Here is a 25,842-nt window from a genome sequence, read left to right on the forward strand (position 1 = left end):
TTGTTTCATGACTTTCTCTTCTAATTTCTTGCTAGTCTGTGAAACTTCCTTCAATAGAAACACGGGGCACATAGGGTGGCAATGAAATGTTTTCCCTTATGCCTTCAAAATTTTCACAGAAGTATCAAACCATTTGGAAATGGAACATGTGGAATTAGCAGGTGGTTCCCCAGAGGTCTCTCTGTGGCATGGTGTGGGTGCTTAGAACACAGACAACAGACTGAGGTTCTGTTCTGAAAGCTCACCTCACTGTCATTTCTGTGCAGAGGATCTCTACAGATTCTCCAGTTAAGGAGCTTCCCTAAGGATCAGTCTTTATTTTCTCTGCAATGGGATACCCATACCAGGAGCTGCCAAGAACAGAAATTCACTGACAAGGGCTTGAACTTGAGCTGACATTGTGGAAAAAGGAGATAACCAGTATTGCAGGTTCTCACTTTTCTTGGCTTCCTCAGGTAGTTACAAATTTATTGCAACATAATAAAGTACTCATTCCAAACAAGTCACTTTGACAATCACCACAGAAGCTTTTTGAGTTTACCTTTGAATATTTAATCAGAGGGTTGAGTGGTTTAGGTGACATTCAAAGGTTGTAGAGGTAGAGAAGGGTAGTTGTGTATAACTTACTGTAATAACAAGCAGGTGGTTTGCCCCAAATATAGTCTGGATTTGGTCAGAAAGGGCACAATTGTATGTCCAAGAACTGGCACCCGTCACAATGTCTTCTGTGGACTTACACCTTCTGAACAGTAAGCAAATGAAGGACAAAGATGACCCATGCATCCTATATCCAGATAATTCACTGTACTAGTTTAAAACCTCCACCAATCACAATGAAGAAGGTGCATCTGATAAGGAAATAAACAAACAAAAGATGCATTAATCTGTGATAGAGAAGCCATTGAATTAATAAGTTTGCAATGAAACAAGTCCCCTGGGTGAAAAAAAAGCCACTGTAACCTTATCACAACAAAGGAAAATGGAGGTCATCCCATTTTCTTGGCTATAACATATAATAACTTTTCTTTCATAGGGGAATCAAACAATGTTCCACTGGATAGAACAAAAAGGTTGTTTTCAGGGCAAATATTTACAAAACCATTGACATTTGTTTTTTATGATTTTTAATCATTATTATTTGCTGACTGCATGTCTCTGCTTTTCATATCCCACCCATTCTTTTAAACTCAACTGCACATGTTCAAGAAGCTTGTGAAGATTACTCTGTAGGGAAGTTGGAGAGATGATACTTCATCACCAGGTCTGTATTTCAAAGAATCATGGAGTGGTTTGGGTTGAAATGGACCTTAAAGATCATCAAGTTCCAACCCCCCTGCCATGGGCAGGGACACCTTCCACTAGACCAGGATGCTCAGAGCTCCATCCAGCCTGGCCTTGAACACTGCCACAGATGGGGCACCCAGAGCTTCTCTGTGCAGCCTGTGCCAGTGCCTCACCAAGTTCACAGTCAGTAATTTCTTGCTAATATCTAATCTAAACCTGCTCTCTTTCAGTTTGAATCAATTCCCCCTTGTCCTGTTACTATAGGGGCTTTTAAGTAGTCTCTCTCCATATTTCTTGTAGCTTCACGTACTGGAAGAGGTTCCTGGTTTTGGGTAATGTTGGAGAAATGTCAGTATACAGTCAGATTGTCTTGCATTCTTGACTCAAAAAGAGGTTTTTGCCAGCCTAACTTTGAGTGTTACCCGCGCCATAACTTCAGACCTCAGTTACTTGTGCTTAGCTGTAGCACACAGAGAGAGATCTGTGTGTTTGTAGATGGAGAGAAATGAGAGGGAGCCTTGGCAACAGTAGAATGAGCCATCTGATTTAGTTAAATTTGATTTAGTTATCTTTGTTAAAAATGTCCCACCAGCTAAGTACAGATATCTTTCTGCCACTGAAATAATCCTGCTGCAGCCATAGTTCAACACCAAAAATTGTGCCTTTATGGTTGTGGTTTGGTTTATTTGAGGCACTGGATATGTTCCACCAGTACAAGATTTTCTTTACAAATAAAATCTGTCTTGCTGTGAAAAGCTACAGTAATACTACTCAACTGCAAATACTTTTTTCGTATAGGGCTGCTCAGTCACAGTAATTTCTGTGTCTTTCTGTGTGATTTCTTGACCTCAAATTCACTCACTATTACTGTGACTGAGCTGTATTTCTTTCCTGTGGAAATCATCAAATGGCTTTAGGAAAATTACAACAATCTCTGGAGCTCCATGTTTTGTTTCCTGTTTTTGAAGCATTTGTGGCTGCTAACATTTCATATAAGTCTAGTACTCCTTCTCACTCATGCAGTCTTAAACCAGCTTGGATGTGTCTGCAAGATCTGTAACCATGTATTTGTGGTGTAGGCACTGTCAGCTTTCTCGTGAATGGGTTAATTGCCGCATTCAGAAAAGGATCAATGCAAAGAAATTTGGTCATTACAGCTACAAAAACTAGTTGAAAAGTACTGAATCAACCTGTGATTTTGGCCATGACTGCGTCCTATAAAACCATCTCTAAAAAGACTAGACTGTAACGATTTGTTTAGGCACAGTAAAGGTCGAAATGCTTGGTTTGGCCCAGGTGTTTGGGGAACAATACTGAAACACGGTAACTGCAGATAAAGTTCTGCTTGGTCAATAGGGTCTCTAGTCAAGCATGCAAGATTTCTTTCATTGTTCTAAGATATGTGAGCCTTGGCAAAGTCCTCTAGCAGCTACAAGGATGGCAAGGTCATAAAAGAAAATACATGTATCCCTAGCAGAATAGTCACAGCTTGAAGTGGTTTTGATGAGTGATGGAATTTTTTTAAACAAAATGTGGTGGTGGGGAGGACTGCAGTTTATTTCAGGAGTCTACGATGCCTAGAAAAGGCAGCTTTATAAAAGATGAAGGTTGTTGAAGGTCAGCCAGTTGCAAGTCTTCAGTGACTTTGTTGAGTGTGAATGTGGAGGGGTCATCCATAACCTGCTTCCAAAACAGGGACCTTTCTCCACATCTGTGTAGAGACCGAGATCTGAGCAGGAATAACTGTGAGCTGAAGTATTAAGCCTGTCTTTGCTGTGGAGTTTTGGTGACAAATGCTAGTGAAAGCTGAGTGAACCTGGAATCTGACTACTGTCAAAACACTTGGACAAGCTTCAGAGTGGATACTAATGGATATAAAAATGAAATTATCTTTCCTAATTATACAAAGATTACCTGGCAGCTTTCTGGCTAAACTATGAAGGCAGTGCTATGGTTAGGCTGATAAGAGAGTGTGCATTTCATTTGGGAGTGCTTTGCAGTTTTACTGTCCTTGCATGGACAGGAACAAGAGTTTTTCAGCCCTCCTTTCTTTGTGGTCTTTACAGGCAGCATCAAGTGTTCAGCTCAAATGTGAAGAGGTCACCAATAAAAAATCCGAATAAGCCCCTCGAAAAATCTCTGGTACTTAGTCAGTTCATTCTTCACACTTGCAAATATAAATCAATTTTTTATTACAGGGGGAAAAGAAAATACTTAACAATGAGTAGCATTAAATGGGAAACATTTGACATGTAATCCATAAAATGTAACTAGTTATGGTGGGACAACTAGTCTGGCTGCATGTTACCCCCTAAATCTCTCCTACCTGAGGCTGGTACTGAGAAATCATCTTGTGTACCAAGAGCTGATGCAAGCTGCACATGGTGGTGTTGTGTATTGGCTTTTCTGGCTACCAGAAAGGTGCCTGAGACCAGCCATCTCCAGCATGCTGAGGAGTGCCCAAACCATTCTCTGACCTTTTCACCTCTGATCAAACCCCTAACTCTTTGTTTCTATTTCACAGCTGTGCACAACTATCTTCTCTTTGTAGCTGCAGCTTCTGCACTCTGAGGGTAGAAGCATTTGCTTTCATTTCAGGTGATAACTCATGACAGGCATATGTAGAAAGAAGTAGCTCTCTGAGGCTTTCATATTGCAATGGCTTTTCTCTGCTTTATGAGAAGCCTGTTCTTAAATTTCATTCTGCAGAAATGACTCATAAATGCATTGCAATGACAGATTTGTAAATGTTTGAGGCCCCATTAGTCCCTCTTATTTTCTTCTCCTTCCGTCCATCAGTTTAGAGTGGAATAGCCTTCCCTGGCTGGTTGCCTTTCTTCTCTGGATTGACTTGAGAAGGGTCATACAGTTCTGCTTTCCTTTAGGAATTCAGCCATCAGCCTAGAGATCCTACAAGGATTTTACTGAGGTAATCATACCCCTAAGGTTTTCCTGCAGCTTCAGGCACTGTTGACATAAGAGACTTGAATCTGAACTGTCTGAACTGCAGGTTGGTCTGTGAGAGGAGTACTACGAAGGAGCAATGTTTTCACATGTGTGTTTGGATGCAGCTTTATGGGCCAAAGGAAATTTCTTGGCCATAGCTTCTGGGCAAATGCTGTATGTCTAATCCAAATGCTCTGAGAAAAGATGGGTGGATCTCACTTCAAGGTTGTAAAATGATATGATCAGAATCAAGAGTTCATAGGAGATGCATGCAAGACATCAGACCTACCTCTTTTAGAGCAGGGACTACTTCTTCTCATTTCTTTGTAGTCTGTCTTCAGTGTAGGCATGAAACTGCTAGGACTTGAATGGGAAAGAGAGCTTGGGCTTACGAGTCACAACTGGCTGATAACACTAAATGTTGGAGGCTCAGTCTCTTTTTGAGTGCTTTGATCTTTTTGCCATGGACCAACATCTTGCTTCTAAACCCATTTTTTGTCGTTACAAATAATTTTTCTTTCCACTACGACATCCCAGAAATTGAACTTGTTCCAGGCACATTATGGAAGGCGTGCAAATGCTATTCAGAGCCTGCAGCTTTCTCTCCCTTTATCTGTTATTATTATCTACTTGGCAGCGAAACAATGCTCTTGTGTTACCTGATATATTAATTGCACCACTTTAGGGATGCCCCCCAGGGAGAGCCTGTTTGTGCCTTCAACCCCTGACCTTATGCCTGAAAAGTTTTTTGATTCATTCCCCTCACATAAAGGTTATGTTTTCTGCTTTGTCTCCAGTGAAAATATATTCTGCTGCTATATATTGAACTGCTGAGCACTGTACAAAACAAGCTGGAGGATCTGTCCTTGATGAAGGCTTGTCAGTCTTTATTACCTTTTATTATCTTCCTAAACAGCTGAGGTTTCCAAGTTGTCTCAGAGCAAAGAGGCTGGCTTCAGGCAAACAGGGAATAAGAGAAAGTCCTGATTGTCCTCTTTTGAAGAACTACAGGTTTTTTATTGTTATTGACTCATAAATGAACCAGGCAAAACTGTCTGCTGGAGAGCACTGTGTGGAAATGAGGGAGTGACTGGAGCATCACACCCATGTCTAGTGTCACTCATAGTTGCTCATAGCACAAGTGTATTGCTATTACACAAAACAGTGTCAGAGTTCTGGCAGTTTATACCTCTGGGAAAAACTTCCAGAGCCTGTCCTGGCACATTCCCATGGACTACAGCAGATAGGTCCCATAGGAACTGCACCATTTGCACGCTGAAAGAGAAGATTGATTTGTGGTAATTTTAGAGTTCTAGAGCACCTTTCTAACTATAGCAATCAAAGAAAACAGTGTAAATGTATTTGCCGTTTTTTGAGATGGGATATGGCCCTCACCATTTTCTGCTTGATTCACATGGTCCTACAAGCTCAGTATCTGATGCTCCTCTCAATTGTTACATCTTTTCATCTGACTTGCATTGAGGTTAAGCAAACTGAAATTTTGAAGCAGCAACTTCACATGATGCAAGCTCCATGAGAACAAAAAATTGAGTCATTAGTTGCACTGCAGTTAAAAGAGTCACAGAGGTAAAAGAAGGCTGTAAAATGCAGATTTTGCTAGGTACTTTTGCTGGCATTGTTCCTTCCACTCCCTCTCAGCCTAGTGTTTTGGAAATTTGTAGTAAAATTTAAATGCTGTGCGTTTGAAAGCATCTGCATTTCATCTCAGTTTCCATCTGACCAGGCTTGCAGTTGGCCATTCACTGGAATGGCATTAAACAAAGGCTTTTGTTTAGCAGCAGGCTGAGTTTACACAGCTGAGGAAGGTGGATTGAAGTAGCCTGGCTGACCCCTCTTGAAGCTCACACAATCTTTTTTGCTGACAGGGATGGGTGAGCAAGGGGGAGTTTGGGGTCAGTTGGCCCCTTAACCTCCTCAGAGTCATAACTTACTTCTCAGCATGTGTCTGTCTGTAGCAAAAGTCACCACAGGTCTCATGCAAACATGAAAACATTGCTTTCAGTGTGACATTTTCGGTCAAGGGTTGGGCCCAGGGGTTGCTTCTGATGGGAAGAGAAATGCTGGGGATAGAAACTCAGTGTTTTGCGCAGAATTGAAGGACTTGAAAGCCACTCACCTTACAAAATCTTTTTTCTCAAAATGTCATTATTTTTTTCACAAGGTAGAAATTTCTCCATAATTGTCAGGGAAGAAACTATTCTTGTTTCTTGATAAACCAAGCTTATATGCAACTTGGGGAAAAAAAAAAAAGAGGGAAAAAAAACCCCAGAGAACTTCATTCCCATATTTCTGTCCATCCTAAGGAGAATAACCAGAAATATAGGTGACACATGGGCTCAAAATGCTGCTTTATGCAGCAGTGTGCCCCTTCAGGCTCGCCTGCATGCACATGAAAAGCTGCTCTGTGCCTGATGCTTTCACATGCCAGGTGGTGCATGTAGATCATCAGGGCATGGGGCCAGGTTCTCAAGGGTGTTGAGGCACTTAGCTCACATCAGCCAGAATCTAAATTCACAAAGAGCCTTAGATTCCTACGTCAAATTCCTCATCTGTTTAGAGCAACTCTCTAGCTGCTTGCCAAGGTCTCCTAGGTCCTGGTGTTGCTGAATTGCTGAAGTCTGCTTTTTTTTCTGGACCCCAGTGCCACCCACAAGCTGAACACCCTTCTGGTTAGTTTCTGTTGGGCAGTTCTTAGGACAGGAGGCTGCAATTGGTGTCATCCCCAGGCTCTTCCAAACCAACATTTATGTTCTCCCACGGCTTCCAAATTGCTTTTGCATCTTTCTGGGATTACACTGAGCCTGAGGGTGTCTGTCATGACTTCCCCCTGTCACAGAGGTTCCTGCACTGTGAGGCAGGATTGGTTTCACTTGAGCTGTCCCAGTGCAAACCTGACATCCTCCTGAACAGTGCTCTCAGGGCGTGGACTGGACTGCTCCTCTCCCACCATATCCTGGGCTCTTGTGTTCACCCAGTTCTAGACAGACCAAGGAGTGGAGACTGGAACAAATACCATTGCCAATCAGAATGTTTTATTACAAAGAGAAACAAAAAACATGAGATGCTAATCTGAAGAAAACATTTCTTTCTAGATAGAGGCAAAACTTGTACAGAAGTTGTCTTCCTGTAATTAGAATTCTCTCATCTGTAGATGATTCAGTTCAATTGCCAAAAAAGGTGAGGATCAATGTAATTTCTTCAGGATTTTCCCTCTGGATAATGAAAAGACCCAAAACAAGTAAAATCTACAGAAGCAGCAGCAGCACGTTATTATCTGAGATTAGGATTTCTTGAGAGGAATCTGTGGCCCAGAACACATTTCAACCATTTACCTTTACACATATCTCCCACTGGAATATGTAATAAGTTTCAAAACAAGATGGATGACCAAAGTCAACAATTGCACAGTATCTCCCTTGTCAGGAAAAGGACTTTATTTGCAGTTTCTAATCCACATTGGACCCAGTTCTTTTTGAAGTGTGGGCTAGAATGGGTCATTCTGATATATAGCAATATGGGATTTGCTTATTCTTCATTATTCTACGTTTTTCATTGTGCTCACAAAAAAAAACCCCAACCAACCAACCAAAACCAAACAACAACAACAAAAATTTATCCTCTTCTTGTTCTATAACTGCTTGCCTGATATTTTCTGTATCATTACCTCTTCTGGCACACATCTGATTTCAGTTGGAAGATGGGGAGAAGGGTGTGTTGTACTCTGAAAGGGCATATTCATCTGGAAAGGAGAAAGGAAGAAGACATTTGTGTGAGAGTGAGAAATCATTCTGACCCCAGTCTATCTGCACCTGTCACTAACATGCTACAAAACAGAAGACATTTGATAAATTTTCTGGTAGACTCCCAATTGTCAAGGCACGCAGTTGCAGGGCTGCATAGTCAGAGACCAGTGCACTCTGACCATGTTTGTCAGGACACATCATTGCTGTCACCGTGCAAGATGTGGATCAGGTGGCAGAAAATGCACTCCAGGGTCAATTCTCTGACTGCTGCTCCTGATCTGCTAGGATGCCGTTCAAGAAAGATGGTCAGGCACTTAATTTTCTACTTCTGGTTATTTACACTAACTTTTGTTAAGTGGGACTGTAATTCCTACTTAAGTATTGAATTCCACTAATGAAGATCTTTTTGCTGTAGCCTACTATGACAATATTAAGTAAAAAACCTAGCTAATGCAGTTCAGGGAAGTCAGGAACACTGCTGCCTTTGAGTTACTGATTTTAACCATCATGTCCAAACTGCGGAAAGAAAGTGGAACCACATGTCTTTTTGTATGTGTTTTGTGAGACAGAAACTCTCACGTATCACTTTCTTATCTGCTTTATGTTGAAATGAAGCAAGAAATGTAAACACAGGAGGGCAGGAACTGTTTATGCTCTGCAAAACCTTTGCAGTCTGGTAATCAAAACCAGCAGAATTGCTAAGTGGAACTCCCCTTCTCTCTCCTTTGTCACAGGTTTTACCAAGGCCTGCTGGGTCACCTACCTGTTTCATAGTAATCATATATATGTACAGGCACTGGTTTGATGTCTGAGACAGGCAGGCTTTGCTCCACACCAAAGGAGAAGCTGATTTCCTTCTGGGAGACCTGGAAATGGCAAGACAAGAAGATGCATCAGAACTCTTCATAAATATCTCTAAGGCTAAGGTTGAACAGATTAATTTCTGAATCAGACTGTGTGACAATGTGACATTCTACAGTTCCCTCCAGTTTGTAAACTTGATGTTAAATCAGATAATTGTTGAAAAGATGTTGCTAATTATGTTTTGGTGTCAAAACTGTGTGCTCTTTTCTTTTTTCCTCTTCCTATTTCCATTGCCAATTGCCCAAACTTTATTCCCTCTTAGTGTGGTTTTCAGCACATCAGCATTCATCCTGCAATCAAAAATTCCTGTTAGTTTCTTTCCTTGCCTTCTCCCAGCTAAAATCACCTTTGGTACTCCTAAGACTCTTCTCTCTTTATTACTTTAATTGCAGTATATCTATTATCCCCTGTGATGTAGGATTGAGTGAAGCACCTTTACATCTTTTAAGCATGGGTATGGTTAATATGCTATTAATAAGGTATTTCTTTTATCTGGGAGTCTGTTTGAAACTTCCAATTTAATAAAACCAAAAGGAAACCTCCCAAGCATACCTTCTGGAGGTAGAAGAGTATGTGGTTGTTCTTGATGTCCACACGATCCACAACAGAACTCTCAGACTGAAGCTTTAAATAAGGGAAAATACAGCAATGTTAGCACTGCAGGCTTGCCAAGGAGACGTACAGATTCCACAGCAAAATGCATTTAAAGTGGCTGCTGTGCTCCTTTTATCCCACCCTGCCATCTAGTCGCCAAAACAAGAAAGGCAAGCTGAGTGTTTTTATAACCTGATGCGCGCAGACCAGTCACAGTGGTAAACAGTTCCACCAGTCAGCTTTGATACTTGTGACTTTCACCATCAACCTAAGATCTCCCATTTCAAAGAGAATTTAGAATTAATTTCTGGGCTCAAGCTGACTCACTTTCTCATCCATTGTATGTTTTAAATGAAAGTTTAAAAACACTTAGAAAAGAATGTGAACAATATTGTTTTAATATCAAAACATACAAACCTAAAGTATTCCAAACTTTAAAAACCAGCTATTTTTCCCCAAGTGTATATGAAGAAGAGTAGGATGTCAAACAGAATAGCATCTCAACAGAAAAAAATCTTCCAAAGAATATTTATTAATTTCATACAGTTCTAGCCAAAAAAATTCAGGCCTGAATGCTGAAAGATTATAAACACACAAAGGTATGAGCAGACTCTACAAAGAATTTCATTCTTCTTTTTATCTACTTGAAAATTACAGCTCATGATTTGAAGGTAACTCATCTACTGTGAAGCTGAATTGTATTAGGAATCTAAACGAGGTGCTTATCAGTGTTGTCTCCAGAATTGTCATCATCATAACCAAATTTCTGGATAGTAAAGGAGTAAACCTCCTTTTTTTTTTGTAATTTGTTAAACTGTACTGTAAGGAAGAAATAACCCTTGTCAAAGGGATAATAATGCAAAATTCCAATTCAAGCAATTTAACAATGGCAGAAGTATTTCTCCCACAGATTCTGTTAGGCTGTGTGACTACAGACTCCTACACACAGACACCAAGGAGCACAGGGAAACCCCAGGGAACCTGAGCAGAGCCACTGGAGCACTCTGATCTCTTCCCCTTGGGGCTGCCATGGGGCAGGGACCAGCCCATTGCCAGTGTGAGGCCCACCAGGTGAGTCAACAGCAGAATGTCCCCAGATCACCTTGCAGACTGAAGGGGAATGCTGCCTACAGACCATGGGGCTGAGTATGGGATGGTGGGAATCAAGAAAGTTATTCCAGGTGTTTAGGGTAAGAACCAGAAGTAACAAAGAGAGGGATAAAATCCAGTTGGAAGGAAAAAGGGTGTAAAATGAGATAAAATAGGTCAGTTGCACATTAACAGGTTGGTGGTCAGCACACTTGTCTGCCCTGCACCTGGTCACCACAGCCTCTCCTGCCTCCTTAATAATCTCTGCGCCTGGCAATTTTCCAGGGTGAAAGGCTCTCTATTCTGTATGAACGTGTGTGTAGGGACTGCAGGTCACCGAAGAGAGGATCAGAGATCACAGGGACAGTGTGCCTGGAGTGCCAGCATCCTGAGACACCAGACTTCAGCCTTGTAGTGGCAGGGGTGTGTATGTCAGCATGTGGTCACTAGTGATAAACCGGAATAGCAGCCAGCTGCTGAGTCAGGTGTAAACCTGACCCAAATGTTGGAGACACCAGAGGATCCAACACAGCTACCAAAGGGACCAGGGTGTCTGAGCCTGGAGAAACCATACAGTCTTGGAGGTGGACATTGGTCTGGAGCAGCTTGTGGAGACTTGCATGTCTCAGTGTGTATGTGTCGGTTTGACAGCACTGTGAAACCAGGGGAGCCCAGCTCGTCTGCTGCATGTTTAGGAGTGCTTACAGAGGCCCTCACCATGCACACCTGTGGGTGATGGGGACCTCAGTTCCAGGAACTGAGGTGGAGCTTAGGCCTTGAAGGAGGCACATGTCCCGGTGCCAGCAACTCCACAGAACAAAGGTCCGGGGCAGCTGCTGGGCAGACTGAGTGCCCGAGGCCACATCATGTGTTTGCATTTATATATGTGCTTGTGTATAATTATGCATTTATTTATTTCTCTTTTCCACAAATGAGATTTTAATCTGATCAGGCAGAAAAAGGGAACAGGACAAGGCCAATTGTGCTGTGTTTGTGGAAGTGCTGTCTTTCCTGTCTACTGATCTGTGGGACACGTATATTATGTATGGATGGATGTATATAGATGTGTGTAGTGTGCATGTCTGCTTATTGAGAATACAGACTGAACTTTGCTGTTGGTTGGACCTGGTGATATGAAATCTTAGCTCTTCTGGACTACTGGATTTGGCAACTCCTAATGGATTTGTCTTCAACATGTAAACAGCTACAAATTCAAAACACAGAGTATGTGAGAGAAGGCTATGCTCAAGGACTTTCCAGTATTCCCATAGGCTCAAATTTGCTAATCAGAGACTATGTTTATCAACTTCCTATGTTTTTAGGCTTTATCATTCACATTGGTCCCACTTTTTACCTGTTTCAGGGAAGATTCTTCAGGAACAAATCCCGAGAGCATTTTCACATCAATAATGGCCATGTTGGAGACGTTGCGGTTTCCTGTGTAACTAAAATGAGAAAAGTTCTGTTAGTCTGGTCTGCAAATGGAAAAGAGACCAGTGAATGACATTTTTAGCTCCCAGCAATCCTGTTTTTCTTCCTACAGCTGCAGAGCAGCAGTTAACTGTCTGTACTTAGATCCTTTCTTGGATGCTTTAGCAAACTGCGAATGCGAGGGGGTAGGTCAGTGAAAGGAAGTTACCTGGCTGAGAGGACAAGGTCAAACCTTGGTGGATAGTGACCTGTGCCAGACACATTTGCTGTCCTTACAGACAGAGAGAACCCTGCAGCTTTTTTTGGCAAATGGATGTTGTATCTCAGGGTGGTCTGAAAGAGATAAAAAGTGGTCACAGATTTAAAGGAGAACGTGACATATGAAGAGGAATAAACCATGGAGAGTCCCCTGCTTAGTTCCCAGAGGGTGGTGCTGAGTTCCCAGCTTGCTTACCTGCAGATAGACACAGCCAGTGCCATTCACCTCCACGCTGTAACTCCCTGGGATAGTGGGTAAGGAAGCCTGCTGCAGTAAGAATCGGTTCTTGTCATTCACTTGGAAAATCTTACTGGGGGTCTCCATGAAGTGGACTTCGACTGTATTAAGACTTTCTTTGGAGAAGGTGAGATATGCATACTGGGCTAAAGCTTGGAGAGCAACCACAGTGTCCTGAAAAGAATAACATTATCCCAAATTAGGTACCCAGGTGTAAGATGGTGTGTGGGATTAGTGCAGCTCCTGTCTCCCTGATGCTTTGTCAATACTCATAAATGCAGGGGGCCTTTGCAAAGAGCCAAGGAGACAAGACACAAGTTCTTGTAGAACTCATCCTGGTGGGCAGAAAGCTGTCCCTGAGCCACCAGTGTGCTCTGGTGATCAGTAAGTGCATCTGTGGTGCATTAGGAAGCACTTTGGCAGCAGGAGGAGGGACCTGATCCTGCCCCTCTACTCAGCCCTAGGTTGATGTGTCCAGTCTAGGCTCCTCAGCACAGCAGAGACAAGGAGCTCCTGGAGTGGGTCCAGAGGAGCATCATGACAAGAATGATTAAGGGACTGGATCATTTCTAACAAGGAAAGGCTGACAGAACTGGGCCTTGAGAAGAGACAACTGAGAGGGGATCTCACAAATATCTGAAGGGAATGTGTCCAGAGGATCCAGGCTCTTCTTGGTGGTACTAAGTAATAGAAGAAGAGGCATTGGGCAGAAATGGATGCACAGGAAGTTCCACCTGAACACGAGGAAGAAATTCTTCACTGTGTAGGTGACTGCTCATTAGAACAGGCTGCCCAGAGAGGTTGTGGTGTCTCCAGCACTGGAGATATTCCAGAACTATCTGGACACAATCCTGTGCCATGTGTTCTAGGATGACCCCGCCTGAGCAGGGAGATTGGACCAAATGACCCCCTGTGGTCCCATCCAGCCTGACCCGTTCTGGATTTTGTGATTCTGGAACAACAGATTTTAATTATCGCAGAAGACCTGGGATAATGTTGTGTGAGCAGTGACTGCTGTCCGTGGCTAACTTGGAACTCAGGTAAATTCCCAGTGCTTAAAACCAAATTACATGTAAAGCTATGAAGATTGCCTTTGACAAGGCAACCCATGCAAGCACCATTTATCCAGTATTATTCAAATCCATATGCAGTCAGAAAGATTTGTCATTGGTCAAGATTCAGCTTGCAGACTGTACTGCTCCAAGATGCTTTCTTTTTTACCACACCCAGTTGTTACCTGGCTGGAGGAAAAGCCACCATATGGGTTCTGTTGTTTGATAAGCCAGTACACAATGCGGGAAATGTAAGATAAGTCTTCTGGAGTGAGTTTGGCTCTGTTGAGCAGAGCCAGGAGCACATAGCTGGTCATTTCAATCTCAGCAGAAGGGGCACGGGAATAGAAGTCAGAGAAACGTTCTGCTGGTGGCTTGTTTTCTCTCTGCCAGTGAACAGATCCACCTGAAAACAGAGAAGTAGAGTGTAAAAAGCACAGAAAAAAAGGGGTTTTTTAGATCCTGGTGTCCTGAACTGGGTAAGTTTTACTTCTGAGCTGGAAAAAAAACAGGAAGGGATGGAAAGGGAATTTATTAAAGCAGGCTATGTAAGACAAAGAGGGATGCTAAGACAGTTGCAAACAGAGGCACATGACATAGTTAAGGGAAGTGGGTTTGTTCAGCATTACAAGAGGAAACTACTTGGAAAATTAGGTACACCTTGGGCTGAGGCATGCAGGGGAGTCTCTCTCCTCTCAAACTATTTCAAAATTTCATAGATCAGGCCACAGCTCGTACTTTTGTGAAGCCAAAAGAGACAGACAGAAAAACTCCTAGAGATAAATTCAGTAGCATAGCAGGCTTGAGATGGGAAGGGAGAGCATTCATGACAAAACTGTGCATCAGAACAGCTTACATGATATAACAGACCACTCCATCAGCTGCACTGCCTCCACCATGGCCATGCTGCACTTACCAGCCCTGACAGCTGCCCCATCCAGATGCTCAAGGAAGAACTGGCATCTTTCCTCTCTGCCAGCTAAGCCATAAACATAGGCAAGGAGGGCCTGGTTGTACAGGTTGTGGACCCCACTGTTAAATGCAGTCTCCAAACAGTTCATGCCACTCCGAACAACAGGATGCTGGTAATGCAAAACACAGTAGGGTGTCAGGTACTTGGATTTGTGTCTCCACACAGTCCTTTTTAAATACTCCCATCATTGCTTAAGCTGCAATCTCTGACTCTTCATGCTAGAAGTGTACATGATCCATGGCATGTTTAAGGGCCTACAGAGCGTATCCTGTAAAAAAATGCTCCTCAAGTCATGCTGCCTCCTTTCTGCATTTATTTAGAGGCAGCATGGCCAGAATAAGAGAGCACTGTTTCTTTTCCTGACTCATGAGATGCCTCTGTTCAAGTGAAACCTTTGTCCCTTGGTTGCTTCAGCAATAAAATATGGACCATTTTTACAGAACCATGTAAAATGTATTGAGACCTCATGATTTAGCAGGCTCTCTCAAATGGATATTGCTCATTTTCTAGCTATAACTACCAAAGTAACTATTCAGACCTTTTAGCCTTCTTCAACTATCTCTGTGAACTCTTCTTCATCTCAGACATCACCAGCACACCACTAACCATGTTGTGTCTCTGCAGCTTCACTTAAACGTGTGGCACCAGATTCTGGAGCTTCTTAGGAAGATATTGGAAACTAAATTCTTGTTGCTATAGAACTTTTTGATTCTGCACAATGTTTTCATCCTGTTGGTGTCGTGTACCTTCATGATGGCCCATACCCCATGTCTGAGGGATGTTCAAAGAATCAGCACATCTAGAACATGTTCATCAGATTTGGAACAATACTCCTCCTCCCCATTCTCCCCACACAAAGAACAAAGTCAGCATAAAAACAAGGCAACAAGGATATGCAGGAAATATATTACAGAGAACAGACCTAGGCTCTCATTTCCCAATGCCTAGTACTACAACCAGCAGCTCATAATTTCCTTCCATTATTAAGATTTCCATAGGGAAATGGAAACACAGCTTGGAACTAAATGCACAAAGTGAGTTTGTAGATTGAAGATTTGGATAGCTTGAACTTTGGACTGGGCAAATTCAGAGAAAATTCCAAAGTGGACTCTGGATGGAGTGGGCAAATTCAGTCTGGATTTTACACCTACTTAGACTACCATGGTCTAAAACAGCTGGATTCCTCAAGGGTGTTTCCAGTGAATCCACAGGCACTGGATATGTAACTGATTTGTAACACTTGTTAAATACTTCCAGGAGACTGAGGGTTCTGAAAATGACTGTCTACAGTCATCTACTGTCCAACAATCAGTATTAGAGTTCCTCATTGTAAAAGAATGCTGATGTGAGGAATGTGACTTGTGCAATGTGACTGTGACTTGTGCAATATGACTGTGACTTGACAAATGGCTGACTGGGCTAACAGCACCAAATACCTACTGCAGCAGAGTGTCCAGCCTCCAGCAATGATGCCACAACATAGGCTGTGAGGGAGTATTCAGCTTCTTCTCCACCCTGATGAAAAACAAGCAAAGAACTGGTTAGGATGAGTGTCCTAGAAAGAAAGAACGTATGAATTTATTCACAGTTCATATGCCAGTTAGATTTGAGATCAGCAGTATTTTCTGTCTCCCTGTGTGCACAGGAACAAGAAAGATCGAGTTCACACAGGATAAAGCCAAAGTAATTGACTGCATCTTCTTGACTGTCGTATGTGTATAATAAAGCAGACAATAGCTTGTGGCTGAGCACACAATGCAGGGGTGGAAAATAAAACCCAAGACGTACAACTCAGAAAGTTCTACTTGTTTTTACCTCATCATCAAGGGCACACATAAGAATTATGCCCTGCTTGTATAGGAGAGACACGAGGCAACAACACTAGAAAGAATAAGGGTGTGGTGAAGAGTAAAAGCCTGTGTCTTATCCCAATAAATCCAGATGGCAGGACTGGGAGACTGCGTCTATACTTATCTCAGTTACCTTCAAAGCATTGTTGAAATGTGATCCAGCATTTTCAAAGCAGCCATCTGTCTTCTGCTTGCTTGCCAGCCAGATCAGAGTTTGAGACTGGACACTGTCATCAATGTAGATGTAGCGTTTGGCTTGCTCCAGTGACTTGTACACGAAGGCAGTGAGCCTGCAGGGGATCCAGACACAGGAAGCAGGGACGGTGTGAACAAGACCAAGGACATTTACCAGTGCATAGGATATGCATAGGAAATTACATTAAAAGCATTTAATAGTGTTTGAGGTAAAAGAAGAAAGTGTTTTCTAAGTTTTAAATAAATAATATACATAAAATCCTGATACTAAAACATGACCTGATATGTCTCCATTACTGTGCTGAAACCATTATTTTAGAGCAGTGGAAAAGTACAGACACAGCTTGATGATTGATGTTAGTAATTTCTAGTCTTAGTTAATTGAATTGTGAAACAAATCAGGTTGGAAGGGACCTATGGAAGTCTCCTGTTCAACCACTGCTTAAACTAAGACCAACTTCCGAGCTGTGTCAGGCTGCTCAGTCTTTTGTCCAGTTATGTGAAAGTCTCTAGGGGTAGAGACACCCACACCCTCTCTGGGCATTTGTCTCAGTGCTACAGCCTTCTCCTGGGGAAGATTTTTATTCCCTCTACCCACTTGGAGTCATCTCTGTAGCAACTTGAGTAAGGACAAACTCTTGTCCTTACTCTGTGCAGCTCCAGCAAGAGTCTGACTCTGTATTTCCGGAGTCCCCACCTAGGCAGCAGCAAAGTTTATCCAGTTCTCCCATTAGCTTCTTCTTCTACAGGCCAAACAAACCCAGATCCTTCAGTTTCCTGTTGAACATCATGTACTCCAGCTCCCAACAATCATACCATCCTTTTGTTACTCTCTTTCCTGTTATTAATTTCTCCTTTACCAGGAGATTCAGATTAATTGAACTATATTCATTTAGTCTATTAAAAATAAGAATCACTGAATACTTGGATTGTTTTTCAAAGCCTAAAGGTTCTGTTCTAGGGAAATAGAAAGTGTCATCACTTACCATACACTCCCTTCTCCATCTCGCAACCCAAAGGAGCTGTAGGAACCATCTCGGTGTTTATAGGAGAGCTGTTTCTGGTAGCCTGAAATCACAATAAAGAAGACACATTTTGTGATCGCAGAAAAGGATTAGTTCTGCTGTTTGTTCAACTGAAGCAGTAAGACTTTTGGATTTAGTATTCAGTCTGGCGAATAATGCCAACCACTCTGAATTCCAGCTGCTTTTGCTCCTGAAGCAATGACATGCTGCTTTTGGGGTGCTCTCATTGCCTGCTTCTATGCAATTGTTGTGGTACTGGATTTCAGAGATCAGTGCTCACCATGTAGAGCTGAAGAATTCAAGGCAAACAATCACAATACTACATCACAGAATCACAGCTTATTCTGAGTTGGAAGGGACCAACAATGGTCATCAAGTCCACATCTTAACCATGTAAAGAACCCCCAAAATCACACCATCTGCCTGATAGCATTGCCTAAATGCTTAAACTCTGTCAAGCTTGGTCCTGTGACCATTTCTCTGGGGAAGAAGATGGAAGAATCTGAAAACCTCTTACCTCTGGATAAATAGCCAGTGCCCCTGACTCTAATCTCTTCAGTCAGCTGCCCAGTCTTATTCAGATAATCCAGGGCATAGATGTTGGGTGTGAACAAGGCCATGTTCTGCTCCCCACAGCCATAAGGCATGTGGAGGAGGTTATCTATGTTCCGCAGGGCTGTACCCAAAATGTCTCCTGAAGAGTGAAAAATGTGTCAAGTCAGCTCAGTTCAGACAGGTTTTTATTACACAGCATTATACATTGGTCCATACTTTGTTATTATGGACCCAAGGGCAATGACTAATATAGAGTAATCATAGTAACCAAAGGCATGTCATAGAAGAAAAGTGCTGAACTGTCCCCATCTTTCATTTCTTATCTGGATGATGGACAGCTGGGAGAGACTGAGACTGTGAGAGAAAAAATGAGCACCAACACTGGCTGGCATGGCTTCTGAGAAACAGCTATGACTGCTTGGAAGGATTTGGTTTCCCTGCCCTTTACAACCTGCTTCCTGTTTTTGCACAGACGTGAAAATGTTGTGTGGGGTACGATGCTGATTGGCTGCTGAGGCTGTAATTGCACAGCATCACACACCTCACACAGACACAGGCACCTAAACCAACTGTGTTTAGAAAACAATCTGAGTTCAGAACCTCAAAAAATTTTCACTGAAGAGAACCCTCAAATCTTAATAATGACTTTCAGATTAATAGAGTTGATTGGGACCTGAAACTTTTATTCTATGGGAGCTTACTCTCTTAAAATGTTTTTCATTATGCAAAATGGTAAATTTGAAACTATGCAGTCAGCAAAGTTCTGAAGATTTCTTTCCAAGAAATTAAGATAATTTTTTCCAAAGAAGTCTGCCTTATGCTACTTTTCATCTGAATTGGCTGTTTTACTATACTGAACTGGATATGTAAATTCAGTATAATCTGAAATATAATATAAATGGAAATTATTGGACCATTTTGTCCTCTCTTGATATGAGAGAACTCATATCAAGCAAATTTTGCCTCTCACTGCCATTTTAGAAAGTAGAAAACTTACCTTCTAAAATCAGGAATAATTACTACTTCACCTTTACATAAGGTTTGTGTGTGTATACACAATGGCACTTGGTGCAGCACAAGAGAAATGCCATTTTGCATTTAGTCTAAGTATTAAACTTACCAATGACAGAAAAATAAGCTCTGGCTGATCCCTGCACTAGGTTTCCTGGCAAGCTGAGAGATACTTGTTCAGAAATCTTTTTGCCTGGTAAGAAAATGTGAAAAGAAGAATTGTTAAAATTATGGTGTTTTTTACAGAAGTCTTGGCTCTTATAGTCTTCAGTCTGGGTAAGGAAAATGCCATGGAGATTTGCCCAATGAACCAAAGGTATCTGAAAATCCTGAATTTTTGCCTAGCACTCTGACTCTGTGTCCTAGTCACCCTAGGACACCCTGAATATCTCTTTCCTCCACTGGAAGGGTCTCTGGTTTTGTAGGACAAGATCTACAAGACAGTGAATCAATTCCACTTAACTCCCTGGAATGAATGAATAAATGAATGAGTGAATTAATTAATTAATTAATTAAATAAATAAATAAATTGACTTACCTTTTGCACAGACGAGGGAGCTCTGAGTCAACTCCTTTTTAATACCTTCAGGCTTGTTTGATTGCAGTGAAGTGGTCAGGAAGAGAAAAAAAAGTGCAGAACATCACCATGAAACTATGACATTTAGCAGTGTAAGACAGTATGTGAATATGGCTATCAGACCATGCACCTTTAGTGCCCAGTCCTACCATAGCTCCACTAGAATATCTCTAATGGCTCCTTCTTTTACACAACATCCTTTCCAGAGCACCTTTCTACTCAAAGAGAAGTTAAAAAACAGGTATTTCTAGCCTCTGAGAGGGACTCTGTCCAATTAATCCTATGTAGCTGTTGCTTTATGCTGCTCAAGATAAACCCTTTTCCTTTTATATCCTCCCTCCACCCTCCTCCCTAGTATTTGAGTCACATGCTAAAGGTGCTTAAAAGTAAGGTATGGAATCTTCTCCCTTCTGGCAACCTGGGCTGTCAGGACACATGCTCATGGTCCCAAGAAGAACACAGTGGGAGGAGGACAGTGGATACTGTGACCACCATGATTTTCACTTATTTTGATATGGAGAAGCCTACTGTACACAAGTACTGTGCTCCCTCCACACTGTAGTGCAATCCCTCCCTCCCTCCTAGTTGGTTCTAACCCTCAGCCACAGGAATTCCAGTTTCCACAAGACAGAAAGCACCTGCAGATTTCCTACCATACCTCAACAAGCAGGGTTTGAAACAAGGTGTCCCTGTAAATGGTCTCATCTTCTGGAGGTGTGCTGTTTCCAGTATCTCCAGTGTTCTGTTTGGCCTCCGCAGTGATCACGAATTTCACCTCGCCTAGAAAGCCACCCAACAGCCCAAGAAAATGAAATTATCTTCAATGTCTACAACTACCCCTGGTTTTGACTGCCTCTTCCAGGCTGATGAACTGCTGAGAAATATATTTGCTCTAAAGACAGCTCAGTAAAACCAAATTCCATCAAGATTCCATATCTGTTTGTTAGTAGAAAGGAGTGCTTGCCTGGGGCCCTGGAATGAGGAGTGAAAGACGGGTGTTGGGGGTTAGATTTGGTTTTGGTTTTTTTTTTTCCCTCTTCTCACAGAATTTTTTCCCATAAGTTTCCAAGAAGCCTTAATGACTACTTAGTCAGGACAAAAAGAGTGCTTGAGGGATATGGCAGCACGAAGCTACACCTATTGTTTTTGAGTCCCTGGGAGTGTCCCTCAGACGGGAGAGATGATTAGCTTTGGGGAAAGGCAAAAAGACAGATCTGGGGGAGGGGGAGGCACTCTTGCTCTCAGCGCCGAGGAGGACGGTCAGGCTGCCCTCTGCCTCTGCCTCGTCCTGGGAAATCTATCGTCATCTGCTGTGTACCCGGGAATCCTGAACTCGCTTTCTCCAGCCTCTCCCCTCACCGTCGCTGCTTCTTCGGACCTTTGAGGCTCTCCTGCTACTCTGTAGCCCTGCACTGCCCAGCCCTGCCGGGACACCCCTGCTGTTCCAGCTGCCAGCGCAGAGCTCCTCATCTCATCCACCAGCCCGGGACTTTTCCTTCCTTCCAGTTCGGCCTCTCAGAGTCCTGCAGGGGCACCCAGATCAAACTGCTCTGGGCTTTTGTAAAAGAAAGCCCTCAAGGTTCTTGGTTCTGTTTATTATTGATGCTGTAGTTGTTGTTTGTTTGTCGTTTTGTCATATATACTAGTAAAGAACTGTTATTCCTACCCCCATACCTCTGCCTGAAAGCTCCTTTAATTTTCCTTTTAATTGGAATAATTTGGAGGGAGGGGATTTGAATTCTCCATCTCTAGGGAGGTCCTGCCCCTTCCTAGCAGATATCTGTCTTTCAAACCAAGACAACGGGTTATCCTGGCCAAAACTCAGACATTAAGTACCAATTTCCACCTCTTCTTAGCTTTGTACTGAGTTTTCTCCAGCCTAGGGCAGTGTTGCAATAGTTTAATTATAGCTCTTCTGCCTTTATTCATATTTCAACTTTTGGAGCACTTACATATGCAAGTAATTACAACTGCTTTTAAGAAAAAAGACAACGTGGACTTGAAGGCAATGCAGACTAACACAGCTACAAAACCAGGAAGGAGCAGTGTCCTTATTGCCCATTGAGAATCCAGTCCAAAATTATTAGTAAATTTATTAGCAATTAATGTCCAGAAATGCCTGCTTGTGGATTATTGATGTTGCCCTAAAGGGTTGGAGAAGAAAGAACAAACAGAGATATATCAAGGTGGTAAAAAGACAAACTTACCCAGTTTTTGGGGGCTAACAGCCCAAATATATGTTTTTCTTTCATTGGCACACACAGTTGCTGTGTTGCCCCCTGATGAAAGGATCTCTGCCTTGTAGTCACTTGACTGTGCCAGTATGGCACTGATCTGAGACAAAGAAAGAAGGAGCAAGGTTACAAATGAAAGGGAATGGCCTTAAAATCAGGCTGCAGAGCAAAGGAGGCTGCTGCATTACTCAGTATTTATTGTGTTTTGCACAGCACAGCACCCACACCCTCTGCTGAAGTTCCTCCTTCAAGAGCAAAAAGATCTCTGGGAAACAAGCAAACCACATAGCAAGTAAAAGGGAGCTTGGTATACCTGGACACACTTGTTGAGGTAGTTGAAGACATTGGCTATTAAATTAAACTTTTCCCCTCGAGTGACAGAGTATGGCAGGGTGAGGTCCACAAAGAATGGTTGAAATGCTGTCAGGGAAACAGGTGAGGAGATGCCAAACCCAGCGTCATCCTGCACACAGAAAGCACTGGCTTTCCATTCTGTGATGGTGTCAGGGATGGTGTATGAGACATCGACCTCTCCTCTGGAACTGAAGAGAATAAGAAACACAGAATGAAAAATGGTCTTTAGAATTTTTCAAGACAAGTTATAGAATAGGCTTTCTGCTTGAGTTAGAACTTCTTTCATCTCACTTTCCATAAGATACTTTTCCATATATTAAAAAAAAGTTGTAATGTTGAAGTAAAGAAAGAGGTTAACTACATGTTAGAGCACTCAAATACTCAGCTTTTTAAATTTAGAAATACAAATTGTTGAAAAACCACTATGCTAAATCATAGAGATTAGAATCAATAAATTTAGATTAATGTTCTAGAACAGCTTCTGAAGGCATAGTTAAGATGGAAATATTCTCATTGCAGATGCTATGATAGCCTGAAAGAAAATAAAATAAACTGAAGTTTTTGCTGCTGAATTAAAAATTGGATGAAAAATAACAAGTTCGTTCTCTCTCCTTAAAAAGTGCTTTTATTTCACTCTTAGCCCCTATTTATTTCTCCCCAACAGCACGACAGGAAACAGGACACAGAATATTTGTCTGCAATTGTCATTGATCAAGATGGGAAAAGTAGACCCACATCTACAAAGCAAACATATGTTCCATAGTCCCTTCCCATTTTAGCTTGTCATGGGTTGACATTTGACAAAATGCCAATGCACCTATGAGGATATATTTTACTTAATGAACTCTTGTGAGATGTGGTCAAGAACAGAGCAGAGCAGGCCTACTTCTTGAAACAGACAGACAATTTATTATATTACATAACAATGGACAATAGAAAAGGAAAGAAAAAACCCAGCCACCCAAAAGCAGAAGAGAAAACCTCCCAAAAACACTGCTTCTCCTCTCCCTAATTCTATTCTATACATGCTCACTCAGTTGTCTCTAGCACATTACCTTCATCTACTTGCTTAATCCCTCAACAACCCTGGGTTCTTAATCTAAATCATCATCCTTTAAAATTTAGACAATCTACATTCTATCTAGGACGAGAGGAGTCTCTCTCGCACTACAGACCACCCCCCCACAGGAAACACAGGTCCACCATCCCGTGTTCCCACGTCACCCATGGCACTGCCTCGAAGAGTTTGCCAGGGTGACACTCTCTTTTCTATGTCTGGCACTCTCACTGCCGTCCATGGACTTGCACTGCAACAGGGCTCTTTTTAAGGATGTTTTGGCCAAGTACTAAAAACTAGCTATCTTCTCATTTTGGGACTCAGGTCCCCTCTATTTACCCCTGGGGCCGGGGGCTCCAAGAAGCAGGCCAGAACGTCTCTGGGTTTGAGCCAAAAACATTCACCCACACACAGTCTTATTTATAGTCAGGAGGGTCCAGGGTCCGTCTATGGCTATCATTATGCAAGAAAAGTCCAGCCTCATAAGCTACTCTTCTTCATTCCGGCAATCGAAGGGGCTTCTTTCTATCTCACATTACCCTCTCGGTCCCAGGCTGTCTTCTCTCTCTTCTAAAACTACCAACTATGAGAATACAGTGTCTAGGGATAACTCTCTTTTGCCTTAGAAAGAGTTAAAAGCTTTATCTCCCACCACCAAGGTCAGGCACAGGCGATCGCAGGCACTGCAGCTCTCACAAGCAGCTCCAACTCGGCACCTTCTCTCTGTGGGGGGAGGAGAGAGACGGGACCGGGGGGGGGGAAGGGGGGGGGAACGGGATGGGACAGGGAGGGGGACGGAAGGCACCTCCAAAGTTCTCCTTCTACTCCTCTATTCTAGATGGAAGCTGGACCAGCTCTACTCCAGCTCCCTCTGTTCCCCACCCCGAGGCCCACCTTGCCTAGCCAGGCCCACCTTGCTCCCCTCCCCCACCCGGCCTAGCCAGGCCCGGACAGGGGAGAGGAGAAGACGCTCCCTCTCCGAAAGCAGAGCAGGAAAGAGAGAGTCCTGCTGGGAAATCCGGGTTTTAACCCCTCGTGTCCTCAGAGGCGTGTCCACCTCTTAGTGGCCAACAAAGGTGCCAATACTCAGACCCAAAAGACTGATTGGTTTGACCACTACTTCTAAAAAAACTCACTTCCCTTCAAACTACGACATAGCTAAATGAACCAACTCAAAAAGGAGGAAAGAAGTGAAGATAAACATACTTACTCAGTGTTAACCAGTTCCCAAATCCAGGTCTCGGGGAAGTATTTTCGGACAGTGCTGAAGCCACCACCCCCACCAACAGTCATTGACTCAGCTACAAGTGGGGATATGATTAAAGGATTGTATTAGAGACATCATGTGAGAAGAACCTGAACTTCATGCTTCACCACCACAAATGAACACTAAGTATCCTGTTTGAGCATTTTTTGATTTCCCATCCCCCCATATAACAGGAAAAATTCCAAGAGATATGGGGATATGTGAAGAAACAATTTCTTATCTATTCTCTTTTCCCATGGCAAAATACTGGAAATATTAGCTATTTTACAAGACATTTCACTTCATTTCATACTGAAAGGTCTTGTTACTCAGTTAGAAAAGTGTGTTCCCCATCCTCTACAACTATCTCTCTTTGATTTGCAAACAGTCACCAGAAGCCAGTATTGTCATCAAAGCTTAAAAATGCTATATAATGACTTAGAATCACAGAATCATTGAAAAAAATCTAGGTTGGGAGCAAGCCCTGTAATTCTCTAGTCCAACTTCTTGAAGTAGGACAAACTTCAAAGTCAGATCAGGTTGCTTCTTTTGCAGCTCAATTTTGAAAACCAGCAGTGATGGAGATTCCAAAACCTCCTGGATATCCCCTTCTAGTGTACTACAATTCTCAAGAGGAAGAACTTTTCCTTAATGTTGAATAACACTTTCCTTTGTGGCAACTTATGACTGCTACTTTTGCTCTTTTGCTGAGCAATCTGACTTGATGGAGAGACAATCATAACTTTTGCTGATCTATAAAGGCTTTGGAGACCATGTGCTAAGTGTGCCAAATGCTCTGTGAAGTCTTGACTTTTAAATATTTAATTGTATTATGATTTGATGAAACCTTGTGACCTGAAAACCCCTGAAAAGCCAATATCAGTTTATAAAAGAAGCAGCATCACAGTATTCCCTGTCTTTTCTATATGCACCTGCACCTGAAACAAAATTGATTCTACTGCAAGGACTGCCAGAAGGAGATTACAGGATACAAACTGGCACACACAGGCCTGTTTCCCCAAACCCCCCCCCCGCAATATACTGACTGTTATTTTACACAGGCAACAATTTTAAAGGTCAGGTAGACTGAGACTGGAGATACAGAATGAACTTTTCTTACCTGAGGCCTTGAGATTGGCATCATAATAGTGAGAAGGGTAATTTTCTGTATCTGATCTCTCTTCGTTGCACAGAACTGGTTTCCGTAGCACAGAATTGGTGAACACTTTCAGACCCATATCCTAA

General features: G+C 42.4%; 1 protein-coding gene across 1 annotated transcript in view; it reads right to left on the reverse strand.

Moving 5' to 3' along the window:
* Positions 1–7,261: 7,261 nt before the first annotated feature.
* LOC134549002 (ovostatin-like) overlaps positions 7,262–25,842 on the reverse strand; it is a 32,311-nt gene continuing 13,730 nt past the window's right edge. The window contains exons 17-36 of the mRNA XM_063394322.1: positions 25,718–25,838; positions 24,562–24,652; positions 22,254–22,482; positions 21,914–22,040; positions 20,365–20,486; positions 19,668–19,719; positions 19,239–19,322; positions 18,081–18,257; positions 17,525–17,606; positions 16,477–16,633; positions 15,934–16,008; positions 14,437–14,602; positions 13,706–13,926; positions 12,427–12,642; positions 12,181–12,305; positions 11,896–11,986; positions 9,411–9,482; positions 8,758–8,860; positions 7,916–7,990; positions 7,262–7,463 (exon numbers count right to left, since the gene is read on the reverse strand). Coding sequence (XP_063250392.1) covers positions 7,938–7,990; positions 8,758–8,860; positions 9,411–9,482; positions 11,896–11,986; positions 12,181–12,305; positions 12,427–12,642; positions 13,706–13,926; positions 14,437–14,602; positions 15,934–16,008; positions 16,477–16,633; positions 17,525–17,606; positions 18,081–18,257; positions 19,239–19,322; positions 19,668–19,719; positions 20,365–20,486; positions 21,914–22,040; positions 22,254–22,482; positions 24,562–24,652; positions 25,718–25,838 — 2,364 coding nt within the window. The 3' untranslated portion in view covers positions 7,262–7,463; positions 7,916–7,937. The remainder of the gene's footprint in view (positions 7,464–7,915; positions 7,991–8,757; positions 8,861–9,410; positions 9,483–11,895; positions 11,987–12,180; positions 12,306–12,426; positions 12,643–13,705; positions 13,927–14,436; positions 14,603–15,933; positions 16,009–16,476; positions 16,634–17,524; positions 17,607–18,080; positions 18,258–19,238; positions 19,323–19,667; positions 19,720–20,364; positions 20,487–21,913; positions 22,041–22,253; positions 22,483–24,561; positions 24,653–25,717; positions 25,839–25,842) is intronic.

Source organism: Prinia subflava, chromosome 3 (assembly GCF_021018805.1).
Source record: "Prinia subflava isolate CZ2003 ecotype Zambia chromosome 3, Cam_Psub_1.2, whole genome shotgun sequence".
NCBI classification, from domain to species: Eukaryota; Metazoa; Chordata; class Aves; order Passeriformes; family Cisticolidae; genus Prinia; species Prinia subflava.